At 34.0% G+C, this 21,751-nt stretch overlaps 4 protein-coding genes across 4 annotated transcripts; 3 read left to right on the top strand and 1 right to left on the bottom strand.

Moving 5' to 3' along the window:
* The first annotated feature begins 203 nt into the window (after positions 1-203).
* Positions 204-2,780, top strand: LOC134243796 (uncharacterized). The gene is made up of 2 exons (XM_062726030.1): positions 204-233; positions 465-2,780. Exons 1-2 carry the CDS (start codon positions 219-221, stop codon positions 1,626-1,628), a joined length of 1,179 nt encoding a protein of 392 aa, XP_062582014.1. The 5' UTR covers positions 204-218; the 3' UTR covers positions 1,629-2,780.
* Positions 2,781-4,204: 1,424 nt separating this feature from the next.
* LOC134243794 (probable ATP-dependent DNA helicase RecS) lies at positions 4,205-6,462 on the bottom strand. The gene is made up of 3 exons (XM_062726028.1): positions 6,091-6,462; positions 5,303-5,462; positions 4,205-5,123 (listed from the first exon to the last, which is right to left on the bottom strand). The coding sequence occupies exons 1-3, from the start codon at positions 6,383-6,385 to the stop codon at positions 4,205-4,207; spliced, it is 1,374 nt and encodes a 457-aa protein (XP_062582012.1). The 5' UTR covers positions 6,386-6,462.
* A 128-nt stretch (positions 6,463-6,590) lies between these two features.
* Positions 6,591-7,601, top strand: LOC134243793 (ankyrin repeat and KH domain-containing protein mask-like). The gene has a single exon (XM_062726027.1). The coding sequence runs from the start codon at positions 6,591-6,593 to the stop codon at positions 7,599-7,601; it is 1,011 nt and encodes a 336-aa protein (XP_062582011.1).
* Positions 7,602-8,882: 1,281 nt separating this feature from the next.
* Positions 8,883-20,883, top strand: LOC134243792 (uncharacterized). Its single transcript, XM_062726025.1, has 7 exons — positions 8,883-8,887; positions 16,222-16,380; positions 16,630-16,868; positions 17,061-17,105; positions 17,542-18,840; positions 19,212-20,045; positions 20,354-20,883. The coding sequence occupies exons 1-7, from the start codon at positions 8,883-8,885 to the stop codon at positions 20,881-20,883; spliced, it is 3,111 nt and encodes a 1,036-aa protein (XP_062582009.1).
* Positions 20,884-21,751: the final 868 nt, after the last annotated feature.

The raw sequence follows: 21,751 nt of genomic DNA, 5'->3' as shown, positions 1-21,751 counted from the left end.
GCGCCGTATACACTCTGCGTAAGAAGATCTGACATAACCCGACCAGGGGTCATGTTCACGTGAACTTTATCTTAGCCAATCAGAGCGTCGGCTTTGAAACCGTCGGTGTTTACTCAAAATACATCGGAACACCGAACGTATTAGTAAATCCCGAGGCAGTACCATGAATATGGAAGATTTCGGAGGCGGTCCCAAAGATTGAGGATTTTCATCGTTTAATGAATTTTATGGAGGTAGGTTTTTTGCAATCAATAATTATTAAAACTGTTTTTCATTGTATTATACTAGTCTTAAAAGACAGTATACATATATATGTAATAATACATAATTTTTCCTATGTAAATGCCTATTTAACAAATTCAAATACAATGTACTAGTAGTTAAAAACTACTTTAACAAATTCATAAAGAAAGTTTAAATTATTCTATTTTGAGAGAACTCTGACTATGAAAGAAATATTGTAGGCCATTTACAAACTGACGTACAGCACCGATTCATCTATGGATCAAGGCACCATGTCCTATTACCGGAATCTCCTGAATTCACGAGATGTTAAAGGAAAAGTGAAAAATGCCTACAGGCCTCACAAAATGCTGTATTATACAGTGTTGGATGCCATATGCTGTGCAATGTTTCTACATTTGGAAGGTTTAAATTCGATACAAGATTTCACATTACCAGCAGACTTCAGAAATTATTCAACTGATGAGAAGATTGGTTGGTTAAATAGCAAAGCCCAAACTATTGTGCAGACGTTCTTCTTTGAAGATGCGGAGGATATGATGAAAGATGTCCGTGATATTGTTACAGATCCAAATCATCCCGATAACTATTGGGTTTCAAACAAAGTTGAAGATCGCTTGCAGTGTCACCACTGCGATAAAACATATGCATGCGTGGGAAGTTTACAAATTCACGAAGCCAATCAGCACCAAGTATCACTTCCAAAGAAGAAAATAGTAAAGCATAAAGCTGATGACGAGCTGAATGAGTATTTGCTAGCTTTATTCAAACTAACATTACTTCATAAAAATTTGGACTCTGCAGTGAACATGGGGGATGGTCACCGGAGTGTAAGATCGGCCCTGTACGAGTTGCCGTTGTACAACAAGACCGGCAAAATCAAATATTTGATAGGGAGCATCCATCTAACTGCACTGACAAAAGAGGTGTTGGATAGTGAGCAAAGACAGCGCCTGATTTCCAATAGATTCATAAATATTCAAGGTGGGAAGAATCATAACCTTGCCCTTGATGAGTACGTGGAAATTTTGAACAGAGACAGCAAGGTTGTATGTTCTGGCTACCAGACAAAGGCTAGCATAATGATGCATTCTAAGGAATTTCCTCTGCTCGTGGAATCTGCCAAGCATTTTGACAAAATCTCAGAGGCAAGAAATCGAAAGGGATTCCATTATTTACCATCTTACAAAGCAGACGTACAGAAGGTCACAACTGATTTGATAGCTATAGCTGCTCTTACCACACAGAACGGACGGAAACTCCATTGCAGAAAACTGAACACTGATAGAGATATCTACAGGGATAGTCACCTAGGAATGGCATCACTTCTGCATCGACACAGACCATATGTACCATTCAAACGCTTGAGAGACAGGAGACTTTGAATGATATTTTGTCTTGTTTGGATCATCTTAGCTCAGAGCTTATCTGATTTTCTGATCACATTTTGTCTGATGTCTGTCTGTCCATTAATCTGCGAAATATTATATATATAGATTTGACCAAAAAAATAATTTGACCATGACTTGAGAACCCTTTGACATCAAGACTTCAAACTTGGAACAGGGGGAGGTGGCATAGGTGAATCCCAAATTTGTTTACCATGATCTATTAATAAAGGCAAGGTCAATATTTTTCATAAAAATATAGTCTAGGTAATAACTTTATAACAAGGAAGAGCAAATTAAGACTAAATGCACTACATGAAAATGTTTGACATTGACCCCTTTTACCATTCAAGGTCAAATTAAGAATTGCACGAACAGATCTTAAGTTATGACTATTTTGGCATGAAGACTTGAAATTTGATCTAAGACGCATTTCATAATTATTTTTTACCCTGATAATTAAATTGCATTTATTAATGTATCACTACCATATGACTTTAAGACAAAAGTTCAGTTAAAGACAGACGTACGGATAAACAGGAAGTTGACATTGGATTTGAACAGAAATGAATCCCACCATATGGCGTTCCTCAGCAAAGAATGTGCTAAAATTTCAAGCATCTGCAATCAGAAGTTGCTGAGAAAACTGCTACAAAAATTTATTATGTACAAAACAGACAATTACACAGATAAACAGGAAGTTGACATTGGATTTGAACAGAAATGAATCCTACCATATGGCATGCATTAGCAAAGAATGTGCAAAAATTTCAAGCATCTGCAATCGGTAGTTGCTGAGAAAACTTCGACAAAAATTTATTATGTACGTCAGAACGGACAGTTATACAGATAAACAGGAAGTTGACATTGGATGTGAACAGAAATGAATCCCACCATATGGCATGCCTCAGCAAAGAATGTGCTAAAATTTCAAGCATCTGCAATCGGTAGTTGCTGAGAAAACTGCGACAAAAATTTGTTATGTACAGAACAGACAGTTACACAGATAAACAGGAAGTTGACATTGGATGTGAACAGAAATGAATCCCACCATATGGCATACCTCAACAAAAAATTCCAAGCATCTGCAATCAGTAGTTGCAGAGAAAACTGTGACAAATTGTATCATTGTTATACATGTATATTATTGACAGGTACATGGATAAATAGGAAGTTAATATGGGATAATAAATTGATCAGAAATGATTCCCACAATATAAAATGTATGGAAAAATTTGTGAAGGACATATGCACAAACAGGTTAAAAACAATATATTGTCCCCCCTTTGTGTGAAGTTTGTTTGTTTGCTTCCTTGTTTTCACCAAATTTGTTCACAAGTGACTCCTGCATGTACCTGCTACATCTGTTAAATTGTGGCAAAAAGCCACCTAGTTTGATTGAGTGAGTTTTTAAATGTTTTGATGTTATTCATGTCAGAGCTAAAAATATAAAGTCATATGTTACAAAAAATTGTGTTGTTTTATTATCTAGGGGTGGAAATATTTGATGTCCATGTGATAGTATAAATATTCCATATCTTGAAAATTTTTCCATTGTTCTTAACTTCTCGCAAATATCTTTTAGTTCATAAGTTAAGCTTTAAGTTAAATGATATAAGCATGAATTCTTGAAGTTTTGCATTTTTCACTTTAGTTAGTTGAAAAAGAAGCACTTATTTAAATATTATACCAACAGTACCTCGATCAGACCATCTTTGAAAAATTATTTGGTTACCCTCTCTAGGCTGATTAGAAATGGCCAAACTCAAATCCTTTTTTTACATACCAGAACACAATATTTTTCTTAATTCCTCTTATCTCGTCAACAAATATGTTAAAATTATCTGGAAATAAGATTTTTCCACCTTTCAACTCACCCTATAATTTTACCCTTAGTCAGTAGAGGGCAAATAAACATTCTTTTAAATATGGCCTCAAATGAAGAAAAGCCTTTTTGAAAGAAGTCTTTAATAAAAATAAATTGTAAATAATTTTAATCATGTTGATATGTTCATGAATTACAGCGCATGAAAATTTCAAATTTTAACTTAAATTTCCCACTAAAACAATAAATATTTCCACTAAACAATAAATACAATACTTGTACAAATAAGCAATTAACTTAAGGTTTGAATACAATATAAGCTTTGAATTTGTACAATTTATCACTGAGTCAAATGCTGACTGAAGTTTTTCATACTAAGTGTTAACAGATATTTCTGTTATTTCCCGATCATGACAAGGAGCACACGGCGAGTGTGACCGGTCTGCAGGGGATGCTCACTCCTCCATGGCACCTTATCCCACCTTGTTGTTTTAAAGGTCCGTGTTTGCTCTGCTCCTATTTTGTATTGTTTTATGGATTTTGTTGAATTACAGCGCATGAAAATTTTACAATCCACTGAGTCAAATGCCTTGTTGTTTTAAAGGTGGCGAGTGTGACCGGTTTGCTCTGCTCCTATTTTGTATTGTTTTATGGACTTTGATATTGAAAACAGTTCATTTCTCCATATCCTTCATGGGTAAATTTGCAGATCTAAGACAAGAGAACATTACTTTCAGAGTTCCATTCTTTACTCATCATAATCATCACCTACAAGCAGCTCTTCAGAGAAATCAGAGTCAGAGTCTGTACTATCGACACTATCGGCACTGTCTATGCTTATCCCAAGGAAAGACTTCTCCAGATATAACATATCCGTACAGTTTAAACATGAACAGTCTTTCATACACAAGTCACAACAAGTGTGGTTGCCACTCTGGACTTTCACCGAATTCATCTCGGATTCTGATAAGAAGTTGGTCATCAACATCTGTCTTCGACAAGTGGCAGCTTTGTAAAATTCTTTTACTTCCGTTTCGACGTGACTCAAATGGTGTCCATGATGCAGTAGTAAGGCAAGAGAAGGCTGCTGATCCCTTCCCACTCTCCCAATCTCCTGTAATAAATCCACGATTAATCTTGGAGCTCCAAATAAGATGAGAGAGTGACAGTCTTTAACATCAATCCCCATGCCCAGTGCATTGGTCGCTATAATGAGCTTCCATTTAGATGATGGGTCCTGTAATAATCCAAGTATTGAATCCTTTTTTTCCTGTTCTGTTTCAGAGTGGTACATTTCAATTTCACAGTCTGGTAGTTCTTTGCACAAATAATTATATATGGCTGCACAGTCTGTTATTGAAGTACAGTACATCAGCGTTTTCGGAAAATTGGAATCCGTGATTGCATCTGCAAGAAATGCCATAGAATGTTCTATATTGTAAGGCACCTTGGAGACACAGAGTTTTACACTGGTTGGATTTGGTGGAAGTTTGATCACCTTGGTAGATGGTGACAAACATAAAACTTTCATCACTCTATGTTGAATCTTCAGAGTGCATGTAGCACTGAGAGCCACAACAGAAGCTTTGGGAAATAGAGATCTAAGCTCTCCTATGTGAGAAAACCATTTTCTAAATGCTTTCTTTTGGTTGTCTTCATCTGTACCCCTGAAAAGAATATATGTACAGTGTAACACACATTAGACAGTCTGGCAATTGATTAAGGAAAAATATTACATGTCATACTCTGTTTATTCAATTTACATGTCATATTCTGTTTATGTGTCACTGACAGGGACATAGGAATATGCTGCATGATTTAAGTTAGGTAAACATATATGACTTACCATGTTGCTATTGTGTGAAATTCATCCACTACTATGGTGTCAACTTGAAGTTTCTGCAACGAAGACCTCCACTCTTTGTTCCCAACAAGAGTCTCTGGGGATCCAAATATGAAATCCACTTTACCATCTCTAATGGCAAAATCACCTGTCTTGTCATTGCCTGTAATATGTTTAAAAATACAACTTATTTCTTGTTGTTTTCTGCCACAGTCTTTTCAATGAGTTTTCATGTGTAAAATTGATGAAAGGTCAAGCAAATAATCAGGAATTCAAATGTTTAATCCAAATGTATGGAAAAAATAATTTTATTTTCCAATTAAGGGACCATCTGAGAATTAAGACATAAAGTTTTTTTTTTTTTTTTTTTTTTACAATAATAAGATTAAAATATGTGTATATACAGATGTGTGTCATAATTTAAGTTAATTTTTTTTTACAGTTCTGCAGCTAGGGTCAAGGGAACATATATTTTATTCATGATTATTTTTTTTCTAACACACATAAACTCTCTCACCCACAAGATATCTTAAGAGCTTCCCCAGCATCTTCAAAAATTATATTTATTTCTTATATATCATTGATATACTATCATCAAAACGTATTTAAAATGAATTCTTTAATTGTAAATTACGAGAATGGAGATCGGTGTGTGAATTCCCCGCACAAGTCACAATATAAAAGCGGGGGTTAGAGTCAGAGGAATCTCGGATTATAGCTATATATGCATAGAGTTACAAATTAAAAAAAATGCATTTAATTTATTTGTACACACACAAAAAGTTTATTACCTAGTATCTCGGCTCTACATCCTGTTAGTCTGTGCACACGTTGGACTTGATCCTTCATCAGTGCTACTAGTGGAGAACACACGATAACTTTCCCAACTCGATCAGCTGATTCCGTCAGTCCCTGTCTTGTTAATATGGACAACTGATACGGAAGACTCTTCCCAAAACCCGTGGGCAATACACCAACGCAGTCTTTCTTCTGTAGGATCAACTCCAGTATTTCTTTCTGTTCATTTTTTAACGAGATGTTTAATTGTTGTTGTATATTTACAATCGCTCGATCGATGTCAGCCATTTTTAAACACCTTCCTAACGACTGAAGATTGCTACGATTTGATTGGCTTATTTTTAAATGAATATTCACGTCATAAAGTTCACGTGAACATGACCCCTGGTCGGGTTATGTCAGATCTTCTTACGCAGAGTGTATACGGCGCGGATCTAAGAAGTCTGATTTTAATTAGATTGGAGCTGATATCAATTTACATCTTGAAGTTCGGATGCCACTGATAATATCATGTGAGTGTGGATATATAGATATTGTAAAGGAACTGATTGAGGCGGGAGCTGATGTCAATTTAAAAGGTAAATGTAGCACTCCAGTGAGCGCCGCATGCTCTCGTGGACATGTTGACATTGTACGACAACTTCTAAATGCGGGAGCTAAAATCAATCAAAGCACGTCATGTGATACGCCGTTGATGGCAGGATGTAGAGGAGGTAATGCAACTACAGTGAAGGTGGTCCTTGAAGCTGGTGCTAGCGTCAATTTAAAAAATCATGAAGGGGAGACACCGCTGTATAAAGCAGTAGATAACGATGACTCAAACGTCTTTGTTTTAAAAATGCTTATCGAACGAGGTGCCGATAGTACAATTTGTACAAATTCTAAAGTATCGCCGTTATACCTTGCATTGCTTAAGAACATGGCAAATGTTTTTAAAGCTTTAAAAAAGTCTAAAAATAAACTACAACAGAAAAAAGTAAATCTGCATTTACTTGACATACTTGAGGACATTCAACATGCAAATGTAGCTGTTGATAGTAAAGATGATGTTATATTTACAAAGAAAATAGTCTGGGATATGACAGAGGACTTGCATGGAAAATTACTTCGTGCTGACTGTGATGTATTAAGACATTTGCTGTGTTTTGGTTTCGATGCCAATCAAAATATTTTAATTCGTAAAAAACCAAATCAGTCAGACATCAAACCAGTTCTGTTCAGAATTATTGATGGCAAATTATTTTATGATATCAAACAAATTGAAAAAATAGTATGTATTTTACTTGAAGCCGGTGCAGATGTGAATTTGAGTGTCAAATACACAGAATATAACTCGTTGGTGGACAAAGAGGGTGTGACCGCGTTAGAAAGAACCAGGCAAAAGCTACGTGAGCACAAAAACCCTAAAAACTATTTCCCTTTAAAGGAAAAGAGAATAATGGAACGCAAGTATCAAATGATTTTGACAGAAATCAAGAGACATGTCAGAAGATACTCCATTTGATTTGACCTACAAGTAATTAATTTCTGGATGGTCATTTCCTACTTAAAATGTTAATTCAAATTGGATCATCTTAAAAAATGTTTTTGATTGATCTCTCAAGACCTACTCACTAAAATGTGCCCAACTGAAACCTTATCCTGTATTCCAAGACCATATATTTTCCTTTTCTTTATTTCTCTGATCCTGTCACCAAATTTGGTGACGTTTTCTAGGAAAACAAAGTTCCCACCTACCTACCGGCCCAATTATTCTAACCTGAGTCAGGACAAGTCGAGGAAAAATTATTTTTAAAAAATGTTTTAGGATGACTAATATAAAGTCAGGCTATGTGTCTTAATTAGAGATATAGATTATCTACAAATATGTAAAAAGTGTACATTATCTACATTGCATTTAATTTAGTAAAAAAAATGGCCATTTTTGATGTGAAGAGACATACAAGTTTGATTAACAACAACAGTTTTGTGTCATACGTATTTATTGCTTACGATAAGTTCTACAATTGATATTAGTTATCCAGGTTCAATCAAGGGTGTACGGGGATTTACCCCGGGTTTTATTCCATACACCCTGAGGCCGAAGGCCGAAGGGTGTATGGAATACAACCCGGGGTAAATAACCGTACACCCTTGATTGGACCTGGATAACGAATTTATTTCCTTTGTACCAATAAAAATGCTTTGTAAACATGATTTTAAGCTTTTATAATAGAGAATGTATGTATTGTGACGTCACGTTTTATTTACATCCGGTTCAAGTCGGGTGCACGGATATTTACAACCGACTTTGTAACCAATCAAAGCTCGTGTTACAAGCTAGATAGGAAATAATGTTCAATATTTCGGTGTTATTTTTTAAAGAACATGCATGTCCCTATTCTAATTCAAGGTATGACTATGAATAACAATACATATATTTCATGATTTAATTAATGTAAATTATTAGTAAAAGATATTTGCTTTTGAAGAAAATTTTTTAAGTATTTTTGCATTTATGTTCTGAATATTTTCAATTATATCTGTATAATGACATAAAAATAATGACATCATATGTGTCTTCATTTAAGTTTCCTGTATTATCTTGTACTTATATTTTCATCTTATATTTTAAAGAAAATATGAACATAAAATAACATGTTAAAACTGAAAGATATTGTGATTCTTTTAAACATTAATATACACTCTGTAAGAACTTTTCGATAGGGCTTTGAAATAATTTTTTTGTATATAAATGAAATTTACAACACATTGGCGTCTTGGTACAAGTATAAAAATGGGTAATATGGCGTAAGAAATCTTACTTTTGAACTCGATTACGATGGAGAATGCAATAATTATATGTCTTGGAGGACATTGTACAAAGGGTCTATAATAGACCACCTTGCTTAACTGAGTCACTATGAAGCTGATATTTTGAGGTAGCAGTCTTTTGTGTAGAAAATGTGAATCGACAAATTTGAATTTACACCATCTGAGGATGCTCCAGCATAAGGTTCATTTGCCAACCTTGAAAATATGGGGTTTTTATATCAATATTCGGAGAGATATCTTAGTCCATAGAAAGCAAACTTTAGGTAATTGTGACAATTTATTGAAAAAGATGTTTGGTCAAGGTAAAATGTCTACAAAAACACAAACACAACCAAAAGCATTATTCATCACTTGTGACGTCATCACAAAAGACGTCATATGATTTAAGGGGGCAGACTATAGTTTTATTGTGTGAAAACTACAATAGAGAAACTCTTCATCTTTATATTATATGTAACGTGCATTAACTTCAGTGTACATGCAAAGTTTGGGGGAAATCTACCGTCCAGGTATTTTTGAGGGACTGTCTCAAAATACAGGTAGATTAACTATAGGATTATATAGGAAGTTGTCAATTTTTAGCACTTTAAAGCAAATTATACAAATACTACAATAGGTATTTTGTTCAAACTATAATATTTGATGAGTAATACTATATTATATAATATATATTAAAAAAACACAAAATTCTACCGTTTTGTAACCAGAGGGGTGTCTCAAAATGCAAAAGATTAGCAAATGTTACTATTTTTAAAGAGTATAACCAAACATGACGTACGCAATGGATTCACATGAAAACATAATATAAATATTAAAGATATTCTCAAATCTCTATGTTTTAAATTTCAAGAGTGTATGTTTTATTACCTTTTCTTTAATGATATTTTTATTACCCCGTTCTTTAAGAGCTACAGATTATCATACCGTCACAAACACACTGCAACTCAACCTACCTATCCATTGCAAAATCGCATAAAAAATCAGTTATTTCAAATTGTAATTACATTACATTAAAACGGTAAATACGCTTCATTTTACTATGATGTGCGTAATATTGCGCAATGAAAACTATAGTCGGCCCCCTTAAGTGCTAAGTATAAAATACAATTACGTCTTGAAAGCAAAAAATGTATAAAACACAATTCAGTTCTATCAACAACGAGTACACAATCTTTGAAATAAAGCAAATGAGATTTAAGAAGGATATGGAACAGTATTCAATCTCAAAGTCCATAAAACAATACAAAATAAGAGCAGAACAAACACGGACCCCCGAAACATCAGAGGTGGGATCAGGTGACATGGAGGAGTGTGCATCACTTGCCGACCGGTCACACCCGCCCTGTGCTCCTTGTCATGATCAGGAAATAACGGAAAAAATCCGTCGTCAGTTCAGTGTATAAATAATGGACTAACAATTTGTATGAAAAACGTCAGTCAGCATTTGACTCAGTGATAAATTGTATTTGCTGACAAGATATAAAAAATATCTAAAATGCATCAAAGTTAAATATTTAACTTACAGATGTAAAGTAGAGTGTTATTAAAACAGAAAACGTCCATTATATTATCCATTATATTTCCATGACATATATTCCATTATACTGACTTCCATTTTAAAATCTCTTAAAATCCAGGCTTTACAATGTTTTATTACACAAAGTTTTATTCTTCAAAAATATAAATACTTTTTTAAAATTTTTATTGACGAGTTAAGAAAAAAATGAAACAATCAACTTCTAATTGTGCACAAAAAATAACACTAATCAAAGGTGCAGTACAACATTAAATATAATTTTCTCTTTGTCAGTTTACATTAATAAACTACTATATATATTTATCACCACACATGAAAAACAATTAAGTAAACATTTTTGACATGAAAATAATTCAGTTCATATGTTTGTGGCAAAATGATACCAACATGTACAAATAATAAACAGGATATCAGCAGTACAAATCTATAAAATCAGTTTAGTCGGGGTCCGTGTTCAATAAGACTTTACTCCAGATTTGTGTAATATTTATATTTAAATTTTCTGAACAAGGGTATAATGTTTGCAATTACAAACAATTATTATATAATTATGGACCTCAGTGTAGGTTGATATGTGGTTATAAAGACTCATGGCAATTGATATTGACCGAAGACACAGAAAGTGATAGCGACCGAGCCTGCGAGGTCGCTATCATTTTCTGTGTCTGAGGTCAATATCAATTGCCATGAGTCCTTATAACCACATATTGACCGTTCCCTGAAGTCCATAATAGTTATATTATATAATCACTCAATGTGAATGCACTAACACAGTCCTAATTAAACAGACTTGGCTGTCATTACGTCACAATGGTTAAAAACACGCTTCTCATACTATGACGTCACGTTTTACGTAACTTCAGTGCAACCAAACGCTGTGTGTTGCGTTATCATTTTCCGCCGACGCGCTTTCGCGTCGTTATCACAAAAGGAGGAATATCACTTGACGTCCTTTGAGCCAATGAAAATTACGAAAATAATCTTCTTATATAATATAATGGATTGTCATTCCTCATCACCAGTAATTGTATGCTGACCAGAATAACGATTGGATGACATTGCATTCCAATTTTCTTTTACATTTTTCAAGATGCTGCTGGTCACCACTGGAGTATTCAATGGTCGGTGACTTTTCAATAATATTTCATTAATGTGTAGGGTTGTAAATTTAAGCAAAACTGTGAGACATCAGATGCTGGAAAAGAAAATACATGAGAATCTCAGGATGAAGAGGAAAGTTTTGGATCTGCTGCAGAGAGCAGTGTAGTAAAAGTTCCGCTTTTAGATGCACTAGTTCATACCACGAATACCTCAGCCTTTACTCAGACACAACATGTCATCAACAGGGAGTCTGCGTCTTCTACAAATCTCAATCAAATGTAGAAACACAGGCTGTAGATGTTTTGAATGATCATGCTTACAATTTAACACTTTCAGTAAAATTACATTTATCACAAAAAAATCATGATTCTACGATTACTCACATCCAATTAATTGATGAAGTAATGGCAGATAGGGGATTTGCAATTGGTGAAGAAGTGTTTGTTCTTCATGTTAATTTGAATGTAAGGGGTAGAAAACAATTAACTGAGAAAGAGGATATCGAGTCTCGCGGAATTACCTCAATTAGAATTTAAATTTATGTCTAGCTTGCACTTAGACGAATGAAAACCTACGGAATTCTTAATAGCACAATTAATATTAAGTCTACCAAGAAAATGAACAAAATAGCTAAAGTTGTTGGCGCTCTTTTGCAACCACTATTGAAATTAAGAACCACTATTGAAACAATTAGTTCAACAGTGGTTGAGAGTGCATTTCAATAACAAACATAGTATGCAACCACTATTGAAATTCGACCACTTTTGAAATAACTATTTCAATAGTAATTGCATACTATGCTTGTTATTGGAATGCACTTTCATCCACTATTGAAATAATTATTTCAATAGTGGTTGTTATTTTAAAAGTGGTTGCAACAGTGCTCTTTACAATTAAAGACCCCGGCTCATTAAAAAATGAGGTAAAGTTTATGTGTACCATAACTCTAACTGTAATGTTTGCATTGAATTTGTTTTATTTCCATGTGTTAAATACAATGTTGACAAATGAAGGATGTGAATGGAGATAACAAACAGTATTCAATATCAAAGTCCATAAATGAATACAAAATAGGAGCAGAGCAAACACAGACCTCTTAAACATCAGAGGTGAGATTCGGTGCCATGGAGGAGTGAGCATTGCCTTCTGACCGGCCACACCCGCCGTGTGCTCCTTGTCATGGTCGGGAAATACAGAATATCACACTGCTGTTTTGATCTCGGCCCTGGAATCAGCCCGAGCGGTTGGTATCGGCCCAAGCCCGGAGGGCGCGGGTCGAGAGCATCCGAGGGCTGATACCAGGCACGAGATCAAAACAGTGGTATGAAGTTGTTTATATCATACATCTAAAACCAAAGAAAAGAAAAAATATTTTGATATTTTTCAATTAAAATATTTATATAATTTTGTCGTAACAAAATTAGAGTTATCTTTCTTTATTTCGATGTTTCTTGGAGATGTTGTTCGATTTTAAAAGCTCAAAAACTTAAAAAATATTCTACTTTCACTTTGAATCGAACCGGGGTTACAACTTCTTCAACAAATCGTTACAATTTGTAAATCTGAGATTTAAAGTAACTGTTTGTTTTGTTTACGATAAATATTAAATACAAAAATGGGAAATTACATAAAAACTTCGTATTTTCATGCTGTCAGAGCAAATAAACGCCCATTTTTTCAAAACATGATTTGTTGCTGTCATAGAAGTAAACAAGAGTTACCTCTCTTACGTCACAAGTGCTATCATTTGGCGCATATTCTAAAAACAATTTTTATCAAAATTATAACATAAATAAATATTTTTTAAAGATTCTTAATTGTGAAATTTTTCGATATATAATGTTTCTCTTTAATACTTAAATATGAACTTTACTCTTAATTCACACAAATAAAACAGAAATAATAATTTGACATTTGAGGGCGAGACAGCCCCTTGACGACGGGCCGAGACAGAGATATCTCAGCCCCGAGGGCGAGACAGCCCTACTTCTAAGGCCCTGTCTCGCTAGTCCAAAACGCCTGTATCAAGGCTGATACACTACTACGAATATGATATAGAACGGAGAATCCGTCGTCAATTCAGTGTGTAAATAATACAATAACCGTTCGTATGAAAAACGTCAGTCAGCATTTAATTTGACTCAATGATAAAATAGTCGATATATAAAGATCATTGTATCGCCCAAAGAACTTGCGATATGGTGACTATAAACGAGACTACTGATATATTTGTTTCATCAACTTGCTTGTCAATAATTTACCTAGTTTTAGAAATTGTTCATGCGGAGAGCATGGTCTTGCGTATCGAATCAGCTGAGAGAATCACTGCGTCTTTCTATCTTCCGTATTTTCGTAAAAACTTTAACAACTTCCAAACGCTTTAACCTGTGGAAGAACTTGTGCACATTTAGTAAGACAATAACAACAAACCTCAAGTAATTTATAATCAACAGTACCCGCCATTCTTACCTTTACATAAAAAATTTTCGACCATAAAACCACCAACCCCCTCACATCCTAAAGTAAGGACTGTAAGGAAATGTAACTAATTATTATATTCCCTGTGTAGTTTAATAGATATTCCTGTGTATATGTTTAAAACAATAGATTTTACAAAGCTATCGGGCACATTTCGTTTAAAAAGAAGTGCCATGTTTATTGGTGTAAGGATAGATCACTGAAAAATTAAAATCAGTACAAGTCGGTTCAATGAAATATTATCCATTAAGAAGTTTCATGTGAAAAATCTGCCATGCATACCTTTTTAAAAGCAGTTTTCCAGCCTTTAAAAATGGCGGAAATTCACAAACGCGATTTGTCAATTCATAGCTAGAAAAAAGCAGGTAATAGTGTTTACAAAATGGAGATTCGCAGGGCGTTTATAAGGACAAAATGTTGAAAACGAAAACAAAACTGTTTCGTTGGAATTAAATATCAAGAATCAACTTACCTAACAGGTAAATATTTTTATTGATTATGCTTTTTATTGTATACCATCAAAATAGTTAAAATAACTTTTTTAAAAGCTGCCTAATGACAATGAGTTCATATTGTGTTTCTCGGGTATCGATTAAATTCATTAAAATATATGTAAAATACTTTATCCACTATATTAAATTCATATCACTACCCCTAAACAAGTAAATAGAAATCAATGTCTGATACGTCGCATAAAATAAAATTCAAAATAAAGGTTTTAAACATTTTGATCTAGCAAATTATTCTAAGTTATTACTACCAATTTAACATTTCATGGTTTTTGTTGTGAAAATCTAGGGCACTAGTAAATTGTGATTTAACAAAAATCTCCACAATGCATGTGTTTAAAATAATTAATTAGAACATTCAAGTATGAGAAATTTATCTATTATTAAGAAAAAAAATAATCAGTATATAAACATTCCGATTTCTGTCAACATTATGAGTGACAAAAAACTTGAACTGATCGATATCGTTTTAAACTCTTTATGTCCTATAACATTATTGATTTTTTAGACAATTAATCGAACTGTTATGTGCCATACATGATTTCAAACCGTGCACTGAATTCAATTACACTTGAAACGGTAGTTTTTAAACCTTACTTTAATACAGTTTACCCCTTAAAAATACATGTATACGTCATAATATCAAGCTGATGACTACAGCGCGTTTTTGTTAAAACACACTTCAAGCTATATATCTCCGTTCAATCAAAAATGTTTCCATGACTACCACTACAAAGTAAATTTTAAGCTTACAATATTAATCATTTTCATAAAAAACAAATAAAACAGGTTATATGCTTAATGACGTTTTAATTTCATTCTTGTTAGGTCATTATTTAGATACCGATTTGTCGATGGATTTTCCCGTCACTTTCCGTTCATGACAATCCACAGACGCTGAGTGTGACTAATTGGCAGGGGATGCACCTTATCACAATTCTGATGTTTTGGCTCCTAGTTGAATTGATGAGCATTCTCTATGCACGAACAATTTATAAAACAAGATATTCTATCTACAAACTATCGACAAACAAGTTCATGAACGAGGATGTCAGCATCATAATTTTCCTCATTTCTTTATAATCGTTTAACTTCCCTTACTTATGCAGCAATATATATCATCTGCATACGGCGTCTATATATATCTCATAAATTTGCAAGAGCATGCTCTATGAATATCAGCAGACTTGTTTAAAGTTAACATTTTGAAATATCGGTGAAATGACATTGTCAGCAAATACAATTGTTCATAAAGTAAAATGATGACTGACGTTTTTTGTTCTAAAAGTAATTCCATTATTTATACACTAGATTGACAACGTTATTTTATTTTCGTTATTTCCCAATCATGACAAGGAGCACACACCGGGTGTGACTGGTCGGAAGTGGATGCTCATTAAATCCTCCATTGCACCTGATTCGTACCTCTAGTGTTTTAGAGGTCCTTGTTTTCTTTGCTCCTACAGTGTTTCTTGAATCGTTGGATGGACTTTTGACTTTGAATGCTGTTTGTACCTCCATATGTTAGCTTTTTTTAAAAGCTCAAAGTTTTTTTGACTCTGTATTGATACCTGTCGTGTCTTTGCTCTAGCTAGGTGGAGATGAAGATTATTGGAAATTTAAAGAATGTCTCAATCAAAAGAGGCGGTACAATAGTAAAGATCTATTATTTTTTTTGTTTCCAGGTACATTGGTAAAGATCTACGATGTCTCTATCAAAATACACGTCTACAAGGGAGACAACAAACCTGGCACGTGTCGCCAGACTTATCCTCGGTCCGTGTACAGATGTGTTACGTGACATTCTCAGAAAGGAAATTCCTCCCTCTACTTTATCAAGGAAGGTTAGAACCTGGGTAGATCGCCTTAAGAACCAGATCGCAAAAAATCCTCTTTCAAGACAACAAGCTGATCTCATTTTCCCGCCTCCTTCAAAACAATATGGCGGAAATTACTCAGACTTTGACATCACGATTCTATATCTCCTTTTACGGAACGTGAGCAATATTACATAATACGGCGGGATGGGGAAATCAGCCTCACCCCGGAGATAGAAGTGTGTCTGCTAATATTGAAAGGATTCGGCTGACCAGGAACAAATACTATGGACACACGTCGGATTTCTCTCTAACGGAGTCCGATTTTAGACAAGAATGGAGGAATATTCATGATATAATTGTAGAGTTAGAGAATTACCTTGGAACAGCCACTGCCCTTCAGGACTCTGTTAACGAAATCAAAACGTGCTCAATGGATCCTGATTTGGAGAAAAAGTACATAGACAAACTTTTAGTTATTGACGAATTACAAACGACCGTTGAAAACCTTGCAGGTAAGAATTGGTGATGGAATTGTGAGCTGGTTTATTTTGCACGCACGTTATAATTTTTGACTTAATCACCACTAAAATTTGACTGTGATGTTATTTCTAAAATTCGAAAGAGAGAAAAACACTCTCACACATAATTATTCATACAGGAATCATTAATTTCTTTGTTTTATAATAATTGACTTGATATTTCAGATGACATGAAAAAACTCCACTGTGTAATCCCAGTGCATGTTAAAGGTATGTTATTGCATGCCTTTCTATGATAATATAATTCATTCTGACCAAAGAGTGTTGTGAAAGAAACTGTTTAAAGGGTTGATGTTTCAAATCATTCTATCATTCTATCATTTCTAGCTAAGACAAATCTTCTACCTGTTACTTCGATGTTAAGTAACATTAAATTAACTTACTGTACCTCTTTGTTGAAACTAGCTTTTAAAGTTAAGAATGGGACTCAAATGCTTTCATACCTTTTTATCTACGAGTCTGAACAAAATATACATATATTGCAAAAGCTATGTACATATACTAGAATTTAGAAATCATCATGATCAAAGACCAAATGAAGTTTAAGTTGTTTATCAATGTAATAGAGAAGTACAGAGAGAGAAATTTAAAATATATAGATTAACTCAACACAGGTATTTTATAATAAATCATTTTATTTTATAAGCTCAACACGAGAAGGAATATATTAGGAAATGGAGAGAAGAAGATTCGGTTTTTCTGGAAACTCATGGGTTTCTTGAAATGCTTCAGAGGGTAAGAGAACAGTCTTATGTGACGTTTGTTGGTGTTCCGGGATCTGGTAAATCCGCCACAGCTCAGCACATCTCTCTAATATTGCAGACGGAAGGATACGAAGTGGTACCTGTGTTGGACTTAAGAGATCTAACTCAGTATTGTGATCCTCACAATCCACAGGTGTTTGTTATTAATGATGTGGTAGGTGTATTGGGTGTGCAAAAAGCAAAACTAGAATCCTTTCTAGACTATGAGCAAAAACTTACAGAACCGTCATTTGAGAAAACAAAAGTTCTGATGACATGTAGAGAAACACTTTTTAATCAATGTCACAAATCATTTTTCACCAATGAACAAAATGTCATTAAGCTTCACAGCTTAGAAAATGCTTTGAGTGAGGATGACCGAAGAAATATTCTCGCGATACATGGGTTAGACAGAGATTTGTTGTCTCCTGCATTGCTTACAGAATCCTCTCGAATGTTTCCACTCTTGTGCAAGTTGTATTCAAAAGAAAAGAAATTCAAAGCCAATGGTGTAGAGTTTTTTATAAGTCCTATCAAATGCATTCTGGAAGAATTTGATAAAATGCAACAGAGAAATAATTTATTCTATGCATCATTAGTGCTATGTGCATTAAATAACAATATGATATCTGAAGACATTCTAAATGACAAGCAAAATGAATTTCAGGAAAAGAAACTCAATGTTTTAAAAAGCTGTGAAGTTGATAGTACCACAGATACGTTTAAGGTTTTAAAAACATTGTCAGCAATGGAGGGGACATACACAAAACGTCGAGATAAGGAGTTCACTTTTGTTCATGATTCAATGTTTGAAATAACTGCGTATCATTTTGGTAGACAGTTTCCGGAACTGAATGTACGATACATGAAAAGTAGTTATGTTGCAAATAACGTGAAACTCCAGACATATACAGCACCAAAAAAATGTAAAATCATCGACAAAACCATAAGTGTATGTAATTCATGCACTGGCGAAAGAACACATACTTTTGGTGCAATCAGTAAGGAAAATACTGAGATCGGTGAACATATCGATGAAAGCGCTGAAGACAATGAGGTTTTAGATCTGTGTGTTCGGATTCCGCCTAGTAAGTACCAGATGCTGGCTGAGAGATTGTACAGGGATATAAAGGATATGGAATTGCATGATGTGTTTATGAATGATGCTTTGAAGGACCAAATGTTTTGTAAAATGTTTTGTGGTCTGTTAGAAAAGAAGTCTTATACAAAATTAAAATCTGTCTTTCTATATAAAAAAACAAAGTATCAAAAAATGTTATTAAGGGAAAACTTTTCACCGCAATGGGCGGGAACGATAAGGGAAAAGAACACAGAATTGAAAAAAATATAGAAAAACTACTGATGGATGAACTATATAAAGAAACATGCACTGTACGAGTGATCAGATGGGTAATTTTCTATGGACATCATCTAATTTTAAAGTACATAGTCAATCAAACTGAACTACACAAAGAAACATCGTCTGTACTATTTGGAGATCCTGGAGGTTTTAGCCAGACAACGAAACAGGTATCGTCTGTACGAAAAAACAAAAAAAGATATGACTTTCTAGAGAATGAAATCTCAGCGATAGAAAAAAATCGCCTCCTCGTACTAGGTTGTTACGGTGGAGATGTTGAGACAGTTCGAATCTTACTTCAACATGTTGACACGTCTTCAATCAACAAGACATCGCAGCACCACTATAATAGTGGTGTTTTATGTAGACAGGTTCCGCCACTGACAGCAGCATGTTTATTTGGTCATGTGTCTGTAGTAAAGGAGTTGATAGGGATAGGGGCTGATGTCAATATAGAAGGTCATTTTCATACGCCTCTGACTGCAGCTTGTGTTAATGGACATTTGAGTGTTGTAAAGGAGTTGTGCAAATTTGAAGCAGATGTCAATTTAGAAAGTGAACATGTAACTCCATTGATAGCAGCATGCATAAGTGGTCATGCTAGTGTTGTAAAAGAGTTAATAAATTTCAAAGCGGAAGTGAATCCTAGACAAAAAATGGTTGAATGTAAAGTTACAAGAAAATTTCTGTTTAATTGTAGGGACATGTGCAATCCTTTGTATAAAAAAATTCAGAAAATTGAAAAATACGAATCCCCTTTGGTATTTGCTTGTAAGATAGGAAACATAGAAATCGTCAGAGAGCTATTAAATGCAAAGTCCGTTGTTAATCCAAACACATTATCCGAAACACCATTGATTGCAGCGTGTGCGAATGGATATCTAAGTGTAGTAAGAATATTACTAGAAGAGGGTGCTGATGTAAATCTTAATGGTAAATATAGACGTCTATCGCTAGATTATTGTTTCTTAGAACAGATAGGGAAGCCTCTGAAAGTGGAATCTGGAGAACTGTATCTTCGAGAAGAAACACCACTTACAGCTGCATGTAGATATAAAAAAAAACTGTTGTAGAAGAGCTACTTGAAGCTGGAGCTAACACTAATTTACAGAACAAGGAAGGGGAGACTCCACTGTATATTGCAGTAAATGACAAGCTTGCATCAATCTATTCACCAATCATAATAATGCTTCTTGAAAACGGCGCTGATTGTACACTCTGTGTGAAAACTGGTCTGTCGCCTTTGTATGTTGCACTGATTTTAAACAAGAAACACCCTTTAAAACTCTTTAAACAGACAGGGAGTAGACAACAGATTAAAAAAGTAAATTTGCATTTGTTTAACATTCTTGTAGGTATTCGGCAAGCGAACCTTAAAACTGACTGTAAGGATGACGTTGTGTTCACAAAAACACCAGTCTGGGATGTGAAATTCGAATGGGAGGAAAAAGAAATATTTAAAACCGATATTTTAAAACATTTGCTTTGTGTAAGTCTTGATTGTAATCAAGATATCAAGATATGGAGAGAACCGGTCGTCAAACCGTTACTGTTCACAATCATTGATCATGAATACAATAAATATGACGATCTATTGGAAAACGTGAGTCTTCTACTGAAAGCTGGGGCAGATACCAGCTTGAGGTTGAAGTACAGAGAATATAACTCTGCGGTGGATAGAATGGGTGTGTCCGCTTTAGAACGATTAAGAAGATTGATACCTGAAATTAAAGCATCTCTTAGTAGGCAAAGACATTTAATTACTGAAAGTAAAGCACCTCAGCGTTGGCAGAGACGATTAATTGCTAAAATTGAAGAATCTCTGCGTAAATCCCAATATGTGATGAAAGAAATGAAGAAAAAAATTAGAAGATATTCTATTTAATATTACTAGTAACCATCATCATCATCGTCATCTCTAATAACATTCAATTTGATAATAGTACTGAATAAGAATATAATAAACCTTTCGTATGCAAGGTATTTAAGGTCATTTGATAATATACTAAGACTAATATAAATTAAAAAAAAATTAATTATAATAAATACGGAGTAATGATTATCATGTGGGTAATGATGTGGGTAATTCATGAATGTTGAATTAACAACGAAGGCATTGCTCCACTGTATGATACATGTACATAAATCATATATTCACATTGTGTGTCAGTGATTTAGAATCTAAAAAGAAGGAAAATCCAAACAAGAGTTTGTTTTTGAAAATTTGTCAACATTTTCAGAAATTTTTTAAACAATATATCAAACCCCAATGAATTATTTTAAAATGTTTCATTTAAGAAATAATTTAAGAAATAAGATATCATTTTGAAACATCTATCGGGATATAAATTACGGATGGTCACTAGATTTTATTCACTGAAGCCCGAATTGCTTTGATGAATTTTATCTCGTAGCAACCCGTATTTATAGCTCGATAGATGTTTTAAAATGATACCTTATTACTTATATTTAAATTTGTGACTTATTCATACTTAAATGCCTGGTAAATGTTACTTTTAACGTGTGAAATGCATTATTTTTCAAACCCAACGGTATGTATGTAATCCACTGAGCACGCGTCGATCCTTTATGACGTAACTGATAAATTACGTTGAACGTTTATCCAGGCAGAGTTTACACATCGATAAATTCTGAAAAAATGACGTTTAATTCCTATATTTCCAATTACGAATTTTTAAAATGATTAAAATTATTTCTCTTTGAAGCCGCCATACGATCCGTTATTTTGTACG

Source organism: Saccostrea cucullata, unplaced genomic scaffold (assembly GCF_032062105.1).
Source record: "Saccostrea cucullata isolate Sc308-1 unplaced genomic scaffold, CSIRO_AGI_Scuc_v1 ctg3492, whole genome shotgun sequence".
Taxonomy (NCBI): Eukaryota; Metazoa; Mollusca; class Bivalvia; order Ostreida; family Ostreidae; genus Saccostrea; species Saccostrea cuccullata.
This window is presented reverse-complemented; position numbering and strand designations above follow the sequence as displayed.

Bases quoted from the DNA above. Each gene is read 5' to 3' on its own strand.
- LOC134243794 (XM_062726028.1), bottom strand. From the start codon at position 6,385: ATGGCTGACATCGATCGAGCGATTGTAAATATACAACAACAATTAAAC. The intron at 5,463-6,090 runs GTAATAAACTTT...AACATATTACAG, and splicing joins ATGTAGAGCCGAGATACTAG to GCAATGACAAGACAGGTGAT. The intron at 5,124-5,302 runs GTAAGTCATATA...TATTCTTTTCAG, and splicing joins TTTCACACAATAGCAACATG to GGGTACAGATGAAGACAACC.
- LOC134243793 (XM_062726027.1), top strand. From the start codon at position 6,591: ATGCCACTGATAATATCATGTGAGTGTGGATATATAGATATTGTAAAG.
- LOC134243792 (XM_062726025.1), top strand. The intron at 16,381-16,629 runs GTTAGAACCTGG...TCGGCTGACCAG, and splicing joins CCTCTACTTTATCAAGGAAG to GAACAAATACTATGGACACA. The intron at 16,869-17,060 runs GTAAGAATTGGT...TTGATATTTCAG, and splicing joins GACCGTTGAAAACCTTGCAG to ATGACATGAAAAAACTCCAC.